Consider the following 17,854-nt stretch of genomic DNA (forward strand, 5'->3'; position numbering starts at 1 on the left):
TGTAGGTAATGGGGACCTTGTTAAGGTTTGTATCCTGGAGCTGGAGTTGGTCAGCAATTCAGTGTCATCAAAAAGACAGCTCTGATGGAATTATGAGGAATCAGTATTTGAGGGATAAGGAGGAAGACTGGGGCAGGAGAATTAGGGGCAGTAGGGTGCAGGAACCAATTGGAAGGAAAAGTGAAACCTGAAACCTGAGAAAGACAATGGCAATGAAACAAAAGCAAGGATCAGAAAAATCTTGTCCAATTGGGGTCAATGTTGCTTCACTGTTCATGGAATTATATGAGAGACTATTGACCCTTCTAACCCCAAGATTCTATGAGTTAGGCTTCTGTGACCACATAAGAACACTACATTCCAGAGTAGAGCATTTTCCTACAAGTGTAAGTACATATAAGGACATTTCAGATATATCTATACATATTTCAGAAGTGAGATCATCTCTCCTGCCCCAGTTAATGTATTGGTTGAAAGGGGGATGATTAGATCTATTTACTTGAGCACAACCTAATGATATGTTTTTGATGTATATCCAGTATGAAGATATGGTAATGTTTATCAGGGTTGTTTCCCTAAATAGTTGTTATATATTCAAGGCCTGCATACTTGTGTGTGTTTTTTTTTAAGATTTTATTTATTTATTTGACAGACAGAGATCACAAGTAGGCAGAGAGGCAGGCAGAAGAGTGGGGGAAGTAGGAAGTAGGCAGAGAGACCGATGCAGGGCTCGATCCCAGGACCCTGAGATCATGACCTGAGCTGAAGGCAGAGGCTTTGACCCACTGAGCCACCCAGGCCCCCTATACTTGTGTTTATAGGACACAGTTTTAGTTTCTGTTCAGTGAACTCAGAATAAGATTTTTTAAAAAAGAATTTGTATTTATTTATTTGAAAGAGAGAGCATAAGCAGGCAGGGTAGCAGGTAGAGGCAGAGGGAAAAGCAGTTTCCCCACTGAGCAAGGAGCCAGACATGGGGCTCAATCCCAGGACCCTAGGATCATGACCCAAGCCAAAGGCAGTCGCTTAACCTACTGAGTCACCCAGGTGCCCCAGAATAATGTCTTGGTAGAAAATTGAGAAATAAAACTATGAAAGAACTAGAGAAGGAAAGGAAACATAATCAAATGACATGATACAGAAGATACTGAATTGTGGGATTAAAATAGAAGATACTAAATTGCTGAATAAATTCTCATTGTTTATCAAGTTCCAAGGAGTTTGTGTAGGTGTAAATTAAAGAAATATCTGTGGAAGAAGTAAGCAGACAGTTAGACATATGGCAGGGATGGCAGAAAAAAATGAAATGGTGGTATTCAGGTGGAGAACATGCATTTTGCAGTATTTATAGGTATCCCACATGTCTTATCCTTAATAGGTAAGTGCATCATTACTGGTTTTTACTTATTTTATTTGCCAAATATTATATGTCACTTATATTCATTCAACTGAAACTTGTAACAAACAACCCAATGAAGTAGGTGGTTGTCTTATTTCCATTTTACAGATGGAACAACACAGAAAAGGGGCAACACAGAGAAGTTAAGCAATTAGCCCACAGTAACACAGCTGATAAGTAGCAGAGCCAAGGACTCCAGACAGCCTAACTCCAAAGTCCATGTTCTTAACCAACATATTATGCTGCCTTTCTGAGTTTGAAGGTGGGAGAGAAAGTAATGCTTTTAAATGCTATAGCTTAATCTAGAAGAACATCAACAGGACTTTGACAATTATTTGTACTAACTTATACATGTAAATGCCAGTTGAAAATTGTTGTAACACTTTATATTTGTCCATTTCCTTTATGGCTGATGGTTATTTCATTCATATTGTTAGGTAACAGGGATGCAAAGATTAGACATGGTTCCTGCTTTCAAGAAATACATGGTCTAGAGGAAGAATAAAATAAGAATATCAAATGGTTTAATAGAGAGTGATTAAGAATTGGGTTAACAATACACATAGACTATCATGTAAGCACAGATATTGGACATATAAATCATAGTGTATCAGAGAAAGCTTCCCCGCAGAGATGTTATTTGTCTTGGGTCTTAAAGGATGAATAGAACTTAGAAATACAGGGAATGGAAGAACAACTTTGCAGGCAGTGGGAAACAGCAGAAGCCAAGCAACAAGTAGAGAAAATACAACACATTTGAGGAACTGCAAGTTGTTCTTCAGGACCAGGGTATCATGTATACATGAGGAAGAAGCAGATGAGGTTAAAAACTTGGAGGCCAAACCATGATTCTTACATGAGAAATCAAGAAGCTTGGCCCTTTCTCCTGAAAGCTGTAGGGAGAGATTGAAGCCTTAATCAGGGAGGTGTGGTGTGGTGTGTGTGTGTGTGTGTGTGTGTGTGTGTGTGTGTTTTCTTGAGAAAATAAGTCAGACAAATGTGAAGGACAAAATGGAAGATAGAATGGATCAAATGTATACACATATTTTGGAACTATTGCAATAATCCAGGCAACAAGTTATGGAACCCTAAACAGAAGCAATAGCAATGTGAGTAGATATGAGGAGAAAAACCGAGGGGATATGTAAGATGTAGCAAACACAAGATAAAGATTGTGTGCATTTAGGGAGGGGATGAGAGGGAGTTTTTCCACAGAGTGGTGACCAAATCCTGGTTTGGGGAATAGCTTCATCAGAATGGCTTTAAAAAATAGAGTCTTTATCTTCCCCTCCATAAATCCTGACTTAGCAGGCCTGGGGTAGCAACGGGACATCTGTACTCCTTGGAAATTTCTGAGTTCATTCTTCAGTAACAAGGATTGTTATTGCAATGCCTAAGTTTATGGACTGGATGCCCATAAATATGAGATAATATGATAATAAAGGTTGAAAGAGACTTTTGACTGAGGCAGAAGAAGGATGTGGACAAGTTTACTTTTAGATCTAATTTGGGCTACCTGTAGGAAATCTGGGTTGAGCTAGGAATATTGGTTTGGAACTCAAAAGAGAGATTTTGTTTGAAAATAGATGGTGGTAGATGAAGCTATGAGTTTGGGAGGTCATCCCAAAGGATGTATGGAATAATGAAAAAGATGGCCTGAGCCCTTAGAAACACTAAGGATGAGGAACACTTCCCTCTCTCAAGTATTTAGGGAGTAATTGGAGGAAGAAGGAATCTTCAGAGAGTAGCAAAATGGGACTGTTGTCATAGAAACCAAGAGAGGTCAGGGTTTCCGTAGATAGGAGTGGTCAACATGAATAAGAGTTATAGACATTCAAATAAGGTAAAAAGACAGAAAAGGGGTCACTAATTGATAAGCTGGTGACCCTGGTGGCCTATGAGAGTGGCTCTAGTAACAGAGTATAGAAGGAAGCCAAATGATGGTAAATTAAGAAGGAAAAGAAATGTAAGAAATTAGAAACCCTAAGTAAAGATGAGCATTTTAAGAAATGCGTCAATCAGGGAAGATGAGAGAGAATAATAGCTAGTCAGGTTAGGGGAAGAATTTTTTTCTTTTTTAAAACTAGAAGAGGGGGAGCCTGGGTGGCTCAGTGGGTTGGGGCCTCTGCCTTCGGCTCGGCTCATGATCGGGCTCTCTGCTCTCTGCTCAAGAGGGAGCCTGCTTCCCCCTCTCTCTCTGCTTGACTCTCTGCCTACTTGTGATCTCTCCCTCTGTCAAGTGAAGGAATAAAATCTTTAAAAAAAAAAAAAACAATACAAAACTAGAAGAGGTGTGAGAATGCTAAGGAGAAGAAATTGTGAAGAAAAGAGATTGACAGATTCCAGAGAGAGGGTGCAAACAGTGGAGGTAATTCTTTTAGGAGCACAGAGGTAAAAGAGTCTAGAATATCCTGGGAGGGATTAACTATGGATGCGAGAGGCAACACTTCCATTAAAATTAAAATACAAGTAAGATGCGAATGGATGCAGATAAGACTTTGGCACAAGAAAGAGGAGTTGAAGAAGTTCTTACTTGATGGTCTCTGTTTTCTTTCTTTCTTTTTCTTTTAAAAAAAAAAATCTTATTATTTATTTATTTTATTTTGGGGGGGCACTCACAAGCAGGGGCCAGAGGAGGAGCAGAGGGAGAGAATCTCAAGTGGAAACTGTACTGAGCATGGAGCCCACAGGTGCTTGATCTCACAACCCTGAGATCATGACCTGAGCCAAAACCAAGAGTCAGTTGTTTAAGCAACTGAGCCACCCAGGAGCCCAATGGTCTTTGTCTTCTTAGTGATAGAGGAGAGCCCATCTGCCTTGCTCAGGAAGATAATGTCTGCCAGGGGCCAACTTCCTCAGTAGATTTGGTGGAAAGCCTAGCACAGTATTTCTCAGGTAATACAGTTAAATAACCAAATGAGGAAATAACAATTAAATGTTTACCATATGATGATAGTATATGGTCAGAAATAGAATTAAGTAGAATATGTATGTGCTCATAGAAATAGAAGTATGAAGTAGAAGTATGAAACCAACATTCAGGTTTAAAGTAGACATTAAAATTTAAAAAAAAGAATTGAGAAAGGACTAAAACACAGAGAGTTATATTGAGGAACACGTAATACAGTATTTTGCATTAAAGGATTAGTTTTTAGTTTATGCAGAACAGTTTGAATATGTCATTGTATTAGACCTGCCTGATGCTCCTTTGCTCTTAGTGTTTATTTGAAGAGATATAGCTAAGCCCTTGGTATCCTTGGTTTAATGATAAAAGCAAGCAAGTTAGTCTGTAGTGTTTCCTCCCCTCTACTTTGTCCCAGGGCCATTTATCCATTAGAAGCCATTGGCACACTGCCTAAGACCACAAAAACATTTGGAAACTGGAAAAAAAATTATATATATATATATTCATATATTATATGTATGAAAAAAAGTGTAGGCTTCAAAATATGAACTACAAAATAAAACTCCAAAACTAAAATTAATAAAATTCTGTCAATTTCATTAATGGTCAAATTTAGTATTCATGAAACTGTCACTGACACTTAAAAATCATTTGTTGCTTGAATTTTCTCACTTCAAGAAAACCTTGTGACATGCACAGTGATTTGCTAGAAATCATACCATACCTAAGTAATTTACCATAGCAAAATAATTTTAAATAAAAAACAATTCCTTTAAATTACAGCTGTGTGTGTGTGTGAGTGTGTGTATAAAAGGTGAAGATATGGTGCATCCTAAAATGTCTGGTGTGATGTTGAAGATGTATAACAAGAACATCTTATTCTCTAAAAAGACCTGCTTTCTGTTCCCTCTCACAAGTAAGCTGTGTGCCTCAGTTGTCCCTTGTGTAATTTATCTCTTCCCCAAACTGGAAAACCCATTCACTTCAGTGTTCTAGTTCTTGCAGTTATTTGCCTTTCTATTCCTTATTGAAAAATTAAAATCTTTGTCCCCAATAAAAGAAATTTTGGTGAGGAATATGGGAGCCTTCTCTACGCCCTTGAACTCATATTATGCTTTAAGGAAAAAACAGAAACTAAAATTCCTTCAGTTGTTTTTAGGATCTATAAGAGGACTGGTTCCTAGGTTGGAGAAGACAACACATAGTATCCAGATAATCTAGATTCTCTTCTAAAATCTATCCCGTACTCTTCAATAGGAGACTTAGAAAATTTGAGGTACTCATAATTGTGCTAACACACTTGCCTACATATTCCCTCTCCAACCTGCAACTTCAGGTTATATGGTTTGTTAACAAGGCAAACAATCCGCCTGCAGCCCCATGGCCCAGAAGAGTCCAAGAGTAGAAAAAAGAAACCAAGTACTAAATAATGTGAGCTTTTGGTATAGAATCCTTAATCCCTGTCTTTTCATGCATTATTGTTTTGGGAAACATTGATTGAATAATATATAATATTGGAGAAATAGCGTAGATATTTTTGAGCTTGGAAGAACCTTAGTGTTGACATTGATGTTCCTTGGAAATATTGAGGAATTCAGTACTTTCTGTGAACCATACAGTGTTTACATTTAAATGCACTGGAGCATGTTCTATCCACTGAGCAAAAATCTAGATGGAGCTTTGGGTTAACGTTTGCCTCTACTCTACTCCTAGCTATTTGTAGTGCATTGCAAAGAAAGGTACTTTGTGTCCTGATGTCTAACATTTAGGTCCCCAAGCCTAATACGAGCTGCCTGACCCCAGGTGTAATTTTCAGCAATATTAATTGACGAGAGATTTTGAGTTATTAGGAGAATAGGATCATCCAGCTTGGCAGCCGCTCTCTCTGTGTGACTGATCACTTTTTAAGTGCTGTATTAATAGTCTTGGATCATTGACTAATTTAATTTGAATGCAATTAATTATACAAATGTGAACTCTTCACATTTACTTTCATTAAAATTATATCACAACAAAAAGAAAATAGGTATAAATCAAGCCACGTGTCCTTCCTTCAAGTATGAGTCACATTATACATTTTAACTTTCCTAAAGTCCACACACATCTGGGAGTTCTGATCATGTGACCTTCTGTCTAAAAAAAACTTGGATACCTCTATAATCCCATTTTTATTCCATAACCTATACAGTTCTCTTTTGTACCCCAAATAGTAATGTAAATGTGGGTCTCTTATGCCTAACATATAATCAAATTATATGTTTAAATTTTACTTGTTTTGGAGATTTCTTCTCTTTTCTCCTTTTTAAATAGGAATTTACTGACAGAAAATGGCAGAAAAAATCTTAGAGAAGTTAGATATTCTGGATGAGCAGGCAAAGATACTCTTGGCCAGAAGAGCAAAGGTTTGTAAATGAAAGCTAAAATTAAATTTAATCATTAAAATATTATTTCAAATGTGAATGATTTTTAATTTTTAGTTAATGATGCATTAATTTGGAGATATAAGTTAATTTGTAAAAAGCAAATAATTATATTAGTTCAAAAAGTAGACCATGTCAGTGCATACTATAAAGAATTAATTAGATATACAAAGTAACTTCTGGATAACTGCCATATTTTTTTTTCTTTCAAGATTTCATTTAAATTCAGGTGAGTTAACATATAGTGTATTATTAGTTTCAGGATAGAGTTCAGTGATCCATCAGATGCATATAACACCCAGTGCTCATTTCAACAAGTGCCCTCCTTAATACCCGTCATCTAGTTACCCAAAAGCCACCTCCCTTCCAGCAACTGTCAGTTTGTTTCCTAAAGAGTCTCAATGGTTTGTCTCCCTCTCTGTTTTCCTTCTGTTTTATTTTTCCTTCTCTTCTCCTATGTTCGTGTGTTTTGCTTCTTAAGTTCCACATGAGTGAAATCATATGGTATTTGTCTTTGACTGACTTATTTGGCTTAGCATAATATTCACTCTAACTCCATTCACATTATTGCAAATGGCAAGATTTCATTCTTTTTGTTGGCTGAGTAATATTCCATTGTGCGTATATGAGTATGTTTCTCTCTATGTGTATATATATCCATTCATCAGTTGATGGACATTTGGGCTCTTTTCGTATTTTGACTATTGGATAGCTGTCATATTATATTAGGTTATAATGTATCTAAGGTGATGAAGATAAAAAAAATCAAATAGGCAGTCAAATAGTAAATATGACTACTATAGTTCTCACTCATATTTTCTAACATATAAAAAGTTATTTAACTGGTTTATTAAAAAGAAGAAAATATTTGGTATAGTTACCAAATTAAAAATAAAACTCATAAAATTTAAAAAGGTGGGACTTTTATAAAATTCCATAAAAATATTAATAAGGAATATAGTTTTGGGAATGCCTAGGTGGCTCAGTTGATTGAGCATCAAACTTGGTTTCAGCTCAGGCCATGACTCCTTGGTAGTGGATGGAGCCCTGCATCTGGCTCCCTGCTCAGCAGGAGTCTGCTTCCCCTCTCCCTCTTCCTTTGCCCCTGCCCCTCCGCCCTTATGTGCTCTCTCTCACAAACAAGTAAATAAATCTTAAAAAAAAAAAGAATATAATTTAAAAACCAGGTTCTTAGCATATATGAGCAATTTAATTTGGTTACACAAAAATTTGCAAAATAATATAGCAATGTGAGTAAATGAAACAAAGAGCATCAAGTCCAAGAAATCAAGGAAAACAGCACAGAAAGGAATTCTAAAGTGACTGAACATATTTGTGAACCTGAAAATGAAAATTTTGATGCTTGAATAGAAATTTGATTTTCTTTTATTCAGAAAATAGAGAAATATAGAAAAAACAATAAATTCATTCTGTTATCATTACCCAAATTTTGAAATTGCAAACTAGGAGTAACTTACTAAAGCAACCATATTGGACTTAAGCACTCCAAAGTTCTCTCTCTCTCATTTTTTGTTTAAAATGAAATGTACTTTAGAAAATATCAGAGATAAATCTGTTTAATTTGTCCTGAAATTCCCTTTTATATATGATTAGTCCTTGTAATTCTTACCTTTTACTAAAAACTTCCTTTGTGCAAAGCATTTCAATGCATTTTCTAATTTTGTGTTACTATGCCCAATTTATGTATTACTGAGAGAGGATTCTCTGGATATTCTTTTGAAAGTATATATAATCAAAATGTAAAACTTTTCTTATTTTTTTAAAGTATAAAATTAAAACATACTTTTGGAAATAAGCAACAAACAAATATATATATATAAATTATACTTAAAGAAGGGTGCCTGAATGGCTCAGTTGGTTAAGGGTCTGCCTTCAGCTCATGTCATCATCCCAGGGTCCTAGAATCCAGTCCCACATAGGGCTCCCTGCTCAAGGGGGAGCTTGCTTTTCCCTCTCCCGCTACCCCTGCTTTTGCACATCTTCTCCCTCTCACTCTCTCTCTCTCTTCCTCTGTCAAATAAATACATAAAATCTTTAAAAAATTATACTAAAGGAAAATTACGTAAAGAAAAATTGTCTCTGGCCTCTTTAACTCTTTCCTCTTGAGGCAAAAAACACTTAGCAGTTTGGGTTTATCCATCCACATTTTCTTTTGTGCTCTCACAAAGATATACAATATTATATATGTATGTATAAATCTATATATCTTTACATATACTCATAAATATGCAGTTGCACGTACACATACATACATTTATGAAGGTGAATTGCCTCTATTTTCTTTTTAATGACCAAAAGATGAGATAACAATATATAAATCACTTTGGCGCTTCTTTATTTTTTTAAAACTTTTTATTTTGAAATAATTATCAACTCATAGGAAGTGTCAGAAGGACTATAGAGAGTCCCATGTCCCTTTCACCCAGTTTCCCCCAGTGGTGACATTTTATATGGGTTGTGTACAGTATCAAAACTAGTATGAGTCCCAACCCATGTTAACACTCGTACATTGCTCGTAACCAGACTACAGACTTTATTTAGTTTTCACCTGTATTCATTTGTGTGTATAATTTTATTGATTTTTATCCTGTGATAGATTTGTATGATCACTACCACAATCAAGGTCAGCACATTTTCATCACCATAAAAGAAATCCCTCATGTTACTTCTCTGTATTTGTATCTATACCCCCACTCTATTCCCCGTCTACCCCTGGCAATGGCTAATCTGTTCTCCACCTCTATCACAGTAATTTTGAGGATGTTATGTAAATGGAATAATTCAGTATGTGAAATTTTGAGATTGACTCTTCTTCACTAAGCATAATGCCCTTGAGGCCCATCTGAGTTTTTGCATGAATCAATAGCTTTGTTATTATAAATAATATATAGATTTTATTGCTGAGTAGTATGCCGTTATATGGATGTACAGAGTTTCAATCACTCACCCACTGAAGGACATTTGGGTTGTTTTCAGTATTTTGCTTTTAAAAATAAAGCTACATAAAAAAAAAAAAGCTTAAAGAGAGCTGCTCTGTATATTTGTGTACAGGTTTTTGTGTGAACGTAAATTTTCATTTCTCTAGGGTGGACACCCAAGAATGTAATTGTTGGGACAATTTCTGTCTCTTAAATTCAACAAGGTTAAGGGCCAAGGTTTGATGTGAGTTCCCCTTCCCTGTGTCTCAGTGTGGAAACTGCCTTTAATAAGCAAGCTGAGCTATTGCGGGATTTACCTCATTTGTTTCCCTTTTCTTGGGGATTATGGTTCTCCCCCCAGCACCCCCCCGCTTTCTAATGCCTGATTACAGTTGTTTTCATATGTTTGGTCTGGTTTTCTAGTTATTTACAGCAGGAGGGCAATTCCTAAATCCTTCTTTGGCAGAAGCAAATTTCCTATCCTTTGACTTGCTTTCAAATTTTTCATCACTTTATTCCTTTATGCAGTGCTGGAGATTTTTTTAGAAAAGATTTTGGCTCCTTAAGTAACTCGTTAGCTATGTCCTTTTCTCTCCTCAGTCCATTTCTATAAATATTTGAACAAAGTCTTTTGGTTGCTTTCTTAACTCTATTTCTGGCTCATGCAACTAGACAAATGTTGCAGTGATTCGTCTCGTTCGTGGGGACAGCAAGAGCAGCAGGTTGGAGATCATGTTGCTCTCCTTCCAATAACTCAATGTATGAGTATTGTCTTTGCTTAATTTACAGGTCGTTCTGAAATTCTAAATTTTAGAATTAGGAGGGAGCCTTCATGATCATCTCATCCAAAGTCTTCTCATTTCATGGTTGGGAAAAGAGCAGCTTAGGTCACACAGCAACAGCATTAAAAAATGGTGGTACACAAGGCCCCTAGTTTTCAATCTGTAATATTTCTCCATTATTGACTAGCACATGAATTCTGTCGTGTGTGCATAAAGTGAGACTAATTTCGTTCCTTTCCACACAGGATTTTCCCTGTATGAAAAGAGCTCATTTTTTCACAATGCTGTACTTTGGCTTTCCTGCAGAAAAATACGCTTCAGAGTCAAGGAAAGAAAAATACTTCAGTTACACCCCTGACGTTTGACTTTCAGTTAGAATTTGAAGAGGATATTGTTCCATTCATATCTAAGAAAGTACCCAAGATCACAGGAGACAATTTATACAGTATTAAAAAAGGAAAAAGGTAACCATCCTAACTACCTGAGACTTTCAGTTTGGAGTTTTAAAGCACTACTGTAGATTTGTCTTAGATTATGTAATTTGTTTTAAATGTAAGCTTTGTCCAACGCAAGTTATGTTTTATAGTGCTTATGAATTACAACATACTTGATCAGCATTCTGAATAGTCATCATTTACAAAATATTTATTATAATATTTTACTATTACAGATGGTAATTAGGTACTAATTACAATTCTGAATTTTTAAAGAAAGACTTGTCTTGAATTCTATTACATTACCCCAAATTAATGTTAGGTTTTATTTCAAGTTTTAGACCAACAGACTGACAAAAGAAGTCCACGTAGAAAATCAAGAAGTCAGTTTCTCTGTGTCCTTACAAGGGGTAGCCTGAGTACGTCATACTTGGTTTTCCACGGGCATTCTGTATGTGCACTATGCCATTAATTTTTCTAGGTATCAGAAATGTAGAGGAGAGCCCAGGCAAAAGAAGTAATAAGATGTAGAATTAATAGAACTTCAGTCGTACATTGGTGGTGGTGGTGGTGGGAACACTGTTCTTACCTCATTTATTCTGTATAACCATTCAGTGTGTTCAGTGAAGTTTTACAGATGAGGAATCCATCGGAGTGAGGTGAAATAACTTGCCCAAGGTCACACAGATAAGTGGCCCGAGCGGAATTTAAACTCTAGCAGTCTGATTTCGGAGCCTGTGCTCTCCATCATCACCACCCTGTTCCGAATGTAGAATGACTTGGGGCTTCTGGGCTTGGTAACTAGGTGTATTATGACACTCTGTACTTAGGAGGAGAACATATTATGCAAAGCACATTGGGGTGGATAAGAGGATTAGAGTGAGAAGAGCTAGGTTTTATTTTGGATATATTAAGTTTTAGATGTCTGAAGGTTAATCAGAAGGCGGGGAGCATTCTTCCAGGAAGCAACCCATTCTTGCAGTGAGTCCTCTTTAGCTATGACAAAATGATTGCTTAAATAACAGAGCACAAAGCAGAAAGTTTCTGTCCTCATATCAGCAATGCTCTCCTGGTTTCATTGATTATATTGGATAGATTCAGCTCCTCCATCTCTTGAGATGCAGTTCCTGGACTTTTAAGTTATGGTAATTATAATTTAGGATACTAGTCTCCACCAGTGCTTGCAAACCTCGAGCCTATACCGAGCTAAGGTGTCAGATCTAATTCATACAGCTTTCAGCTTAACCTAAACTTTATGTCCTAACTGCCCCCACCTGGACCAGTGACTTTCTGGTCACTGCAGGCCTCTTTCATTTCTGACCTCTAGCCTCTTTGCGATTCAAAGTGTGGTCTTCCATCCAGCAGCATCCTATCACCCCAGAACTTGGAAATGCAGAATGTCTGACCCCCTCCCAGACAGAAACCGCTATTAACAAGATCCCCTCTGTGATTCCTGTGAACACTAATGGTAGAGAGGCACTACTCTAGCTCAGTGAGTCTCAAACATGGAGGGCTCCTTCAAATGCAGATGCTGGGCTGCACCTGCAGAGCTTTTGATTCAATAGATCTGGCTGGGGCCTGATCATTTGCATGTCTTTTATTTTTTTTTTTTCCAGCATAACAGAATTCATTGTTTTTGCACCACACCCAGTGCTCCATGCAATCCATGCCCTCTCTAATACCCACCACCTGGTTCCCCCAACCTCCCACCCTCTGTCCTTTCAGACCCCTCGGATTGTTTTTCAGAGTCCATAGTCTCTCATGGTTCACCATGTCTTTTGAGTCTCCAGGTAATGCTGGTGCTGCTGGGCCTGGAACCATCCTTTGAGCTCTGCTCTAGCTTATGTGCTACTCTAATCTTCCTGACCGGCGCCAACATCTGTTCATTCTGTTTTTTTTTCCCAGGGTTTGTTGAAAATCATAGCAACTATCAATCTGGTGCTGTGGTCACCTAATCTGTGAAATCTGCCCAGGTTTATTTGTAGCTGAGCTTTGCTTTCAGAATAGTAGTTTTTAACCCATCTGTCCATTAGTATTACCTGGGAGCTTTAAAATAATTGGATTCTACTTTCATTAGTTTGGAGAGAAGCTCCGGCATTAATATTCTTAAGATTCCCCAGATGATTCTTACATAAAGCTGAGATTGAGAACCATTCAAATTCTTAGGGCTTCTTTCCCACTTGCCCCCAGAGACATGTTTTCCATGTTACTATTAGTTCAGGATTTCTGCATTTTTTTTGGATAAATGGGAATTGATAAAATATTAAAAATATCTCTTGATTAATCTGTATATAGTCTCTAAGATTTCTCAGTAAACCCAAACCTACTCTTCTCTGCAACTTTTCACAATTGGATGTTTCATAATTGGATATTTGTTATGACAAAATAGTCATACTCATTTTACCAAAATCCCTTTAAAAAATTAACTGACCTCTACCCTGAAACAAATAATGTTATATGTTAATTTATTCAATTTAAATTTAAAAAATAAAAATTAAAATAAATTAATTAAAAGTAAAAAATTACCTGGAATAAGGAATTTTTAAAAGAGAGACAAAGTGTTTTCTCCATTACCTAAGTATTTAGTACTGGATTATCAGCTGAAAATGGAAATTTTACCACTTATAAAGTGGTAAGAAATAGAAAACAAGTTAGGGGCAAAGAGATAGATTAAGAGTATTTAAATTGTCACTGAAAATTTCAAGAGTACTGAGAATACAGTAAAAAAAAGAATATTTTTTCTTTAGATTCATAGATTAGTAGGAACTTCTCATTAGAAGAATTATTTTCCTAAAAATAGGGTGCCTGGGTGGCTCAGTCGTTAAGCATCTGCCTTCAGCTCAGGTCATGATCCCACGGTCCTGGAATGGAGCTCTCTGCTCAGTGGGAAGCCTGCTTCTCCCTCTCCCAGTCCCCGCTGCTTGTGTTCCCCCTCCCACTGTGTTTTTATCAGATAAATAAATAAAATCTTCAAAAAAAAAAGAATTATTTTCCTAAAAATAAATCTACACTGAGACCTGTCAAAAGAATATTCCTTTTAGAAATAGTTTTATGACAATAGGATAAACTTGCATATAAAAAATTTAATTAAACATGAATAGAACATTCACTTGCAGCCTATAGTGAAATTTAATTGGCCAAATTCCTTGTTCCTTTAGTTTAATACTCTGTGTGACATTAGTCTGGCATAGAGATGAAGAGAATGAGGTTTATAGGCCAGTTGCCAGGTTTGTACTTAACTTTACTTCCTACTAGTTGTAACTTTGGACAAGTTATATAACCTCTTTGTGCCTCAGTCTCTCCTTATGCCTCAGTTTCCTTGTCTTCTCATCATTATCCTGAGGATAATAATAGTATATAGTCCACAGGGTTGTTGTGTGAGTTAAATGGGTTAAAGTTAAATGGATGTGAAGAGTTTAAAATTCTCCAACATTCAGTAGGCACTCAAAAAAAAAAAAAAAAAAACCCAGCTAATACAAATATAAGCTGTATTTTTGAAATATGCAGTCATATATTCCAGTCATTAAAAGTAAGATAGTAATGAGATATACTAGTCATGTTTACATATGGTAATCATTTCTAGAATCTTAGGTAAAGTAAAACTTACAGGTAAGTAGGGGGGATGAGGTGGGAGCCGGAAGGATAGAGAAGAGGGAGAATTTTATGTGAGTGGAAACAGAGATTCATGCTTCGCTTGCTGCTGCCCACACTCTTTCTCACTTATGTGGGCGCAGGCTCCTTCAAGGTCCCACGAGGATTCTGGTAAGGTAACAGCCTCAACTCTAGCTCTCTGCGGGGAGAGTGTCACTACTGGGCTGAACATCCCTCTTCTCTGTAGCTGGAGGAGAACTCCTACTTATTGCTCATACCTGGAGAAACCTGACATTCTAGAGCAGAACTTCTCAACAATGACTGCCTACTTGAGAGGTTTTGGAAAATATGCTGAGTCCTGCCTAGAGATTATGATTTAACTATTGGGGGAAAGTTGAGGTATCCAAACACCCTAGATGATTCTAATATACAGCTAGCAGTTTGAGAAACATTTCTAGAGGTCTCTTCATTTGTCACTCCCTTAGTCACCCTCTTAGAACAGCTTATTTGTGGCTGATACACTGCAAAAGAATCTTATCTCTCTCTGACTGATATTAACTGGGTCTCCAATAGCCTGACCTTTATAGGTGCTGAAGAACCCACACTCACTGAAATGAGAGGTCAAAGAGAAATCACAGGTCATTCATACGAAGGAGGGAGACAAAAACAAACAATCAGAGCACGTGACTCCTAATAAAGCAGATTATGGAAGAAACAGAAGAGAACTTAAGAAAACATTTATCTTAAGGGCACAATTAATCAGGGATTTAAAAATAAATGAAGGGATTTAAAAATATTTCTAAAACAAAAAGAGATTTAAGATAATATTTCTGGGGACTCCTGGGTGGCACAGTCAGTTAAGCATCCATCACGTGGTTTCGGCTCAGGTTATGACCTCAGGTTTATGAGATTGAGTCCCACATCAGGCTCCATACTCAGCACAGTCTGCTTAGGATTCTCCCTTTGTCTCCTTCCGCCCCTCCCCCTCCTCTCTCTCTCTCTCAAATAAATTAATCTTAAATATGTATATATGTTTCTAAAGTCAAAAATTGAGTAGGAAAATGAAAATAAAATACAGGTGAAAACTGAATTGATAATCTAGAAGGTCAAATAGAGGCACAATCTGGAGAAAATAAAAAAAAATGGAAATCAGATTGAAAAGAGATACATAATAGGGTTTTAGGTTATTTGACCTATAAATATATACTTAATACATAAATCAGGAAAGTAAGAAATATGGTAAGGAAATAAATACTAGGAAAAAATGCCCTTTTTTTGAAGACATACTTGAATTTTCAGATCAAAAAGGTTACCAAGTGCTAGACTTAGAGTATAATTATTTATTTATTTAATTCCAAAGGCAGAAACAAATTGGTTAATAACAAAGGAAAGGAAAGCAAATGAGTTTCATACATCTCATCTACAACTCTGAGGCTAGAAAATAATAAACTGTTTTCAACTTTTGAACAGAATGGCAACTGAAGAATCCTCTATTTGTATGAATCATCATTTATTTTTTTAATTTTTGAATCATTTATTTATGAGAACAAAAACAAATTTTGGGGTATGAAAAACTTTAGAAGGTAATCTGCCTACATATTCTTTCTGAGGAATTTACTTGGGGAACTATTTTATGCAAATTAAAATTAAATATAATTAAAATAATGATTCAAACTGGAAGTCTTTATGATACAAAAATGTATTTGGAATTATCCCATGGCACCAGAATGAAAGCTCTGGACTTCCATCTCACAGTGGCTGTCATATAAAAACAATAAAACATTCCAAAGCATTATCAGGGAAGTGATCCATAAGAGATTTCCAGTTGGGAAGAGGCAGCTTTTAGAGCAACTCCCATGCTTCCAGCTGAGAGGTGTCCTACTCTTGTGTTTCTTCCCTTTATGTGCCATTTCACGTCCATCCCATGGATGTGCAGCAATCTTCCTTTAACTCTAACCCATCCAGTACAAAATCAAGGCCCTTACCTATATTCCCTTTAACTCAACTACAACAGGACATAATTTTCCAGTAAATTTTCCTAAATATAAAACAAAAAAGGGAAAAGTAGAGAGGGATAAATTAAAAAAATATATAAGTAGCTCAAAACAAATACAATTTACAGAAAACAGATTTATGATTTTATGCTAGTGAATTAACCCACCAAATTTATAATCCAGGTTTCATTCTTCATATTATATGAGAACCTAGTGCTAGGAACTCAGTTTTTATTCCTAGGATCTTATTTCCCATTCCTTCTCTGCTATTGGAAAAAATTTTCCATGGATCTCCTATTTCTGTACATCTTGCAAGCAGAGGCACTGGATGTCTTTGTTCCTAACCTTGCAAGGATTTTTGTATAACAAACAGCTTTGAAAGAGTGCTTTCCTCTGAGTAAGAGCAGGCATATTACTGTCCATTATAAAATATCTGGGTTCCATAAGCTCAGGGTTCCACTCTTATAACATAACCCTGTGTGTGCAGGAATCTTTGGCCCTCTGCTTAATGTCCTGTGGAACTGGGGTTCAGAGAACTGGTGCAGAAAATGCTATTCCTATCACTGTGAGCCATAATTAGGCTTTTGCCTCTGACTCAGGAGTCTACTTCACAAGAATAGATGAAACTGTAGTAGGCTAACTTGTTAGCTTGTAAGTAGGGTCAAATCTCAGAACTTTCACAGTTCTTTGCACCTACTTTTAGGAAAAAAGCTTGGAGATATAATTACAGAAACTGTGACACCCCCACCTCCCTATTCCTTTACAAACTGGAACTGAGTGATAAAAATACTTTGGGCTTATTATTCAGTGAGAAGGAGACCACCCTTATCCAGGTCCCTGTGGGCTTAGAAGGACCCTGTGTATATACCCATTTTGTCTACTCCATAAGTCTTTCTGCTTCTAGGTATCAGGATTTATAATTTAGGTTATTCCTCAACTAAATTCACAAAATTAATCCATATAATAAAGTTTTTAAAAAGAAATAAAACAATATGACAAGGGATTATGTAAACTAGAAAAGAAAATCATGATCACTTGAGGACAGAGTTTGTGTATAATTAATCTTATTAACCAAATATCTAGCATTTGGTTTGATTTATTTCTTATAAATCATGTTAAGCATGCATTTATTGAAAGGCAAAAAAATAAAAATAAAAAAACCATCATTTCCTAGTACTTCAACCAACTTTTGGCTTTCCTCTCATAAGCATACTGAACTTTTAAAAGCATTTTACAAAATTAGCATGTCTAATACCTCCCAGAATAATATTAAAATGACCATAATTTGAGAAATTGAAGAGGAAAAATAGGCAAAATAAAGGCACAGTATCAGTAATGAATAAAAACCTACAGAACTATGAATATAGAAGAAATTAAAATAATTATAATG

General features: G+C 36.3%; 1 protein-coding gene across 5 annotated transcripts in view; it reads left to right on the forward strand.

Annotated features, from left to right (window-relative positions):
• Positions 1-320: 320 nt before the first annotated feature.
• The window catches only part of C4H1orf141 (chromosome 4 C1orf141 homolog), a 50,286-nt gene continuing 32,752 nt past the window's right edge, over positions 321-17,854 (forward strand). For 2 of the 5 annotated variants that reach the window (XM_047725366.1, XM_047725369.1), the window contains exons 1-4: positions 321-386; positions 1,508-1,661; positions 6,615-6,706; positions 10,752-10,909. In XM_047725366.1, the coding sequence (XP_047581322.1) occupies positions 6,632-6,706; positions 10,752-10,909 (233 nt within the window). In that variant the 5' untranslated portion in view covers positions 321-386; positions 1,508-1,661; positions 6,615-6,631. The remainder of the gene's footprint in view (positions 387-1,507; positions 1,662-6,614; positions 6,707-10,751; positions 10,910-17,854) is intronic. The other 3 variants (XM_047725370.1, XM_047725368.1, XM_047725371.1) reach the window with 3 other exon arrangements.

The sequence above is a fragment of the Lutra lutra genome, chromosome 4 (genome assembly GCF_902655055.1).
Source record: "Lutra lutra chromosome 4, mLutLut1.2, whole genome shotgun sequence".
In the NCBI taxonomy this organism is placed as follows: domain Eukaryota; kingdom Metazoa; phylum Chordata; class Mammalia; order Carnivora; family Mustelidae; genus Lutra; species Lutra lutra.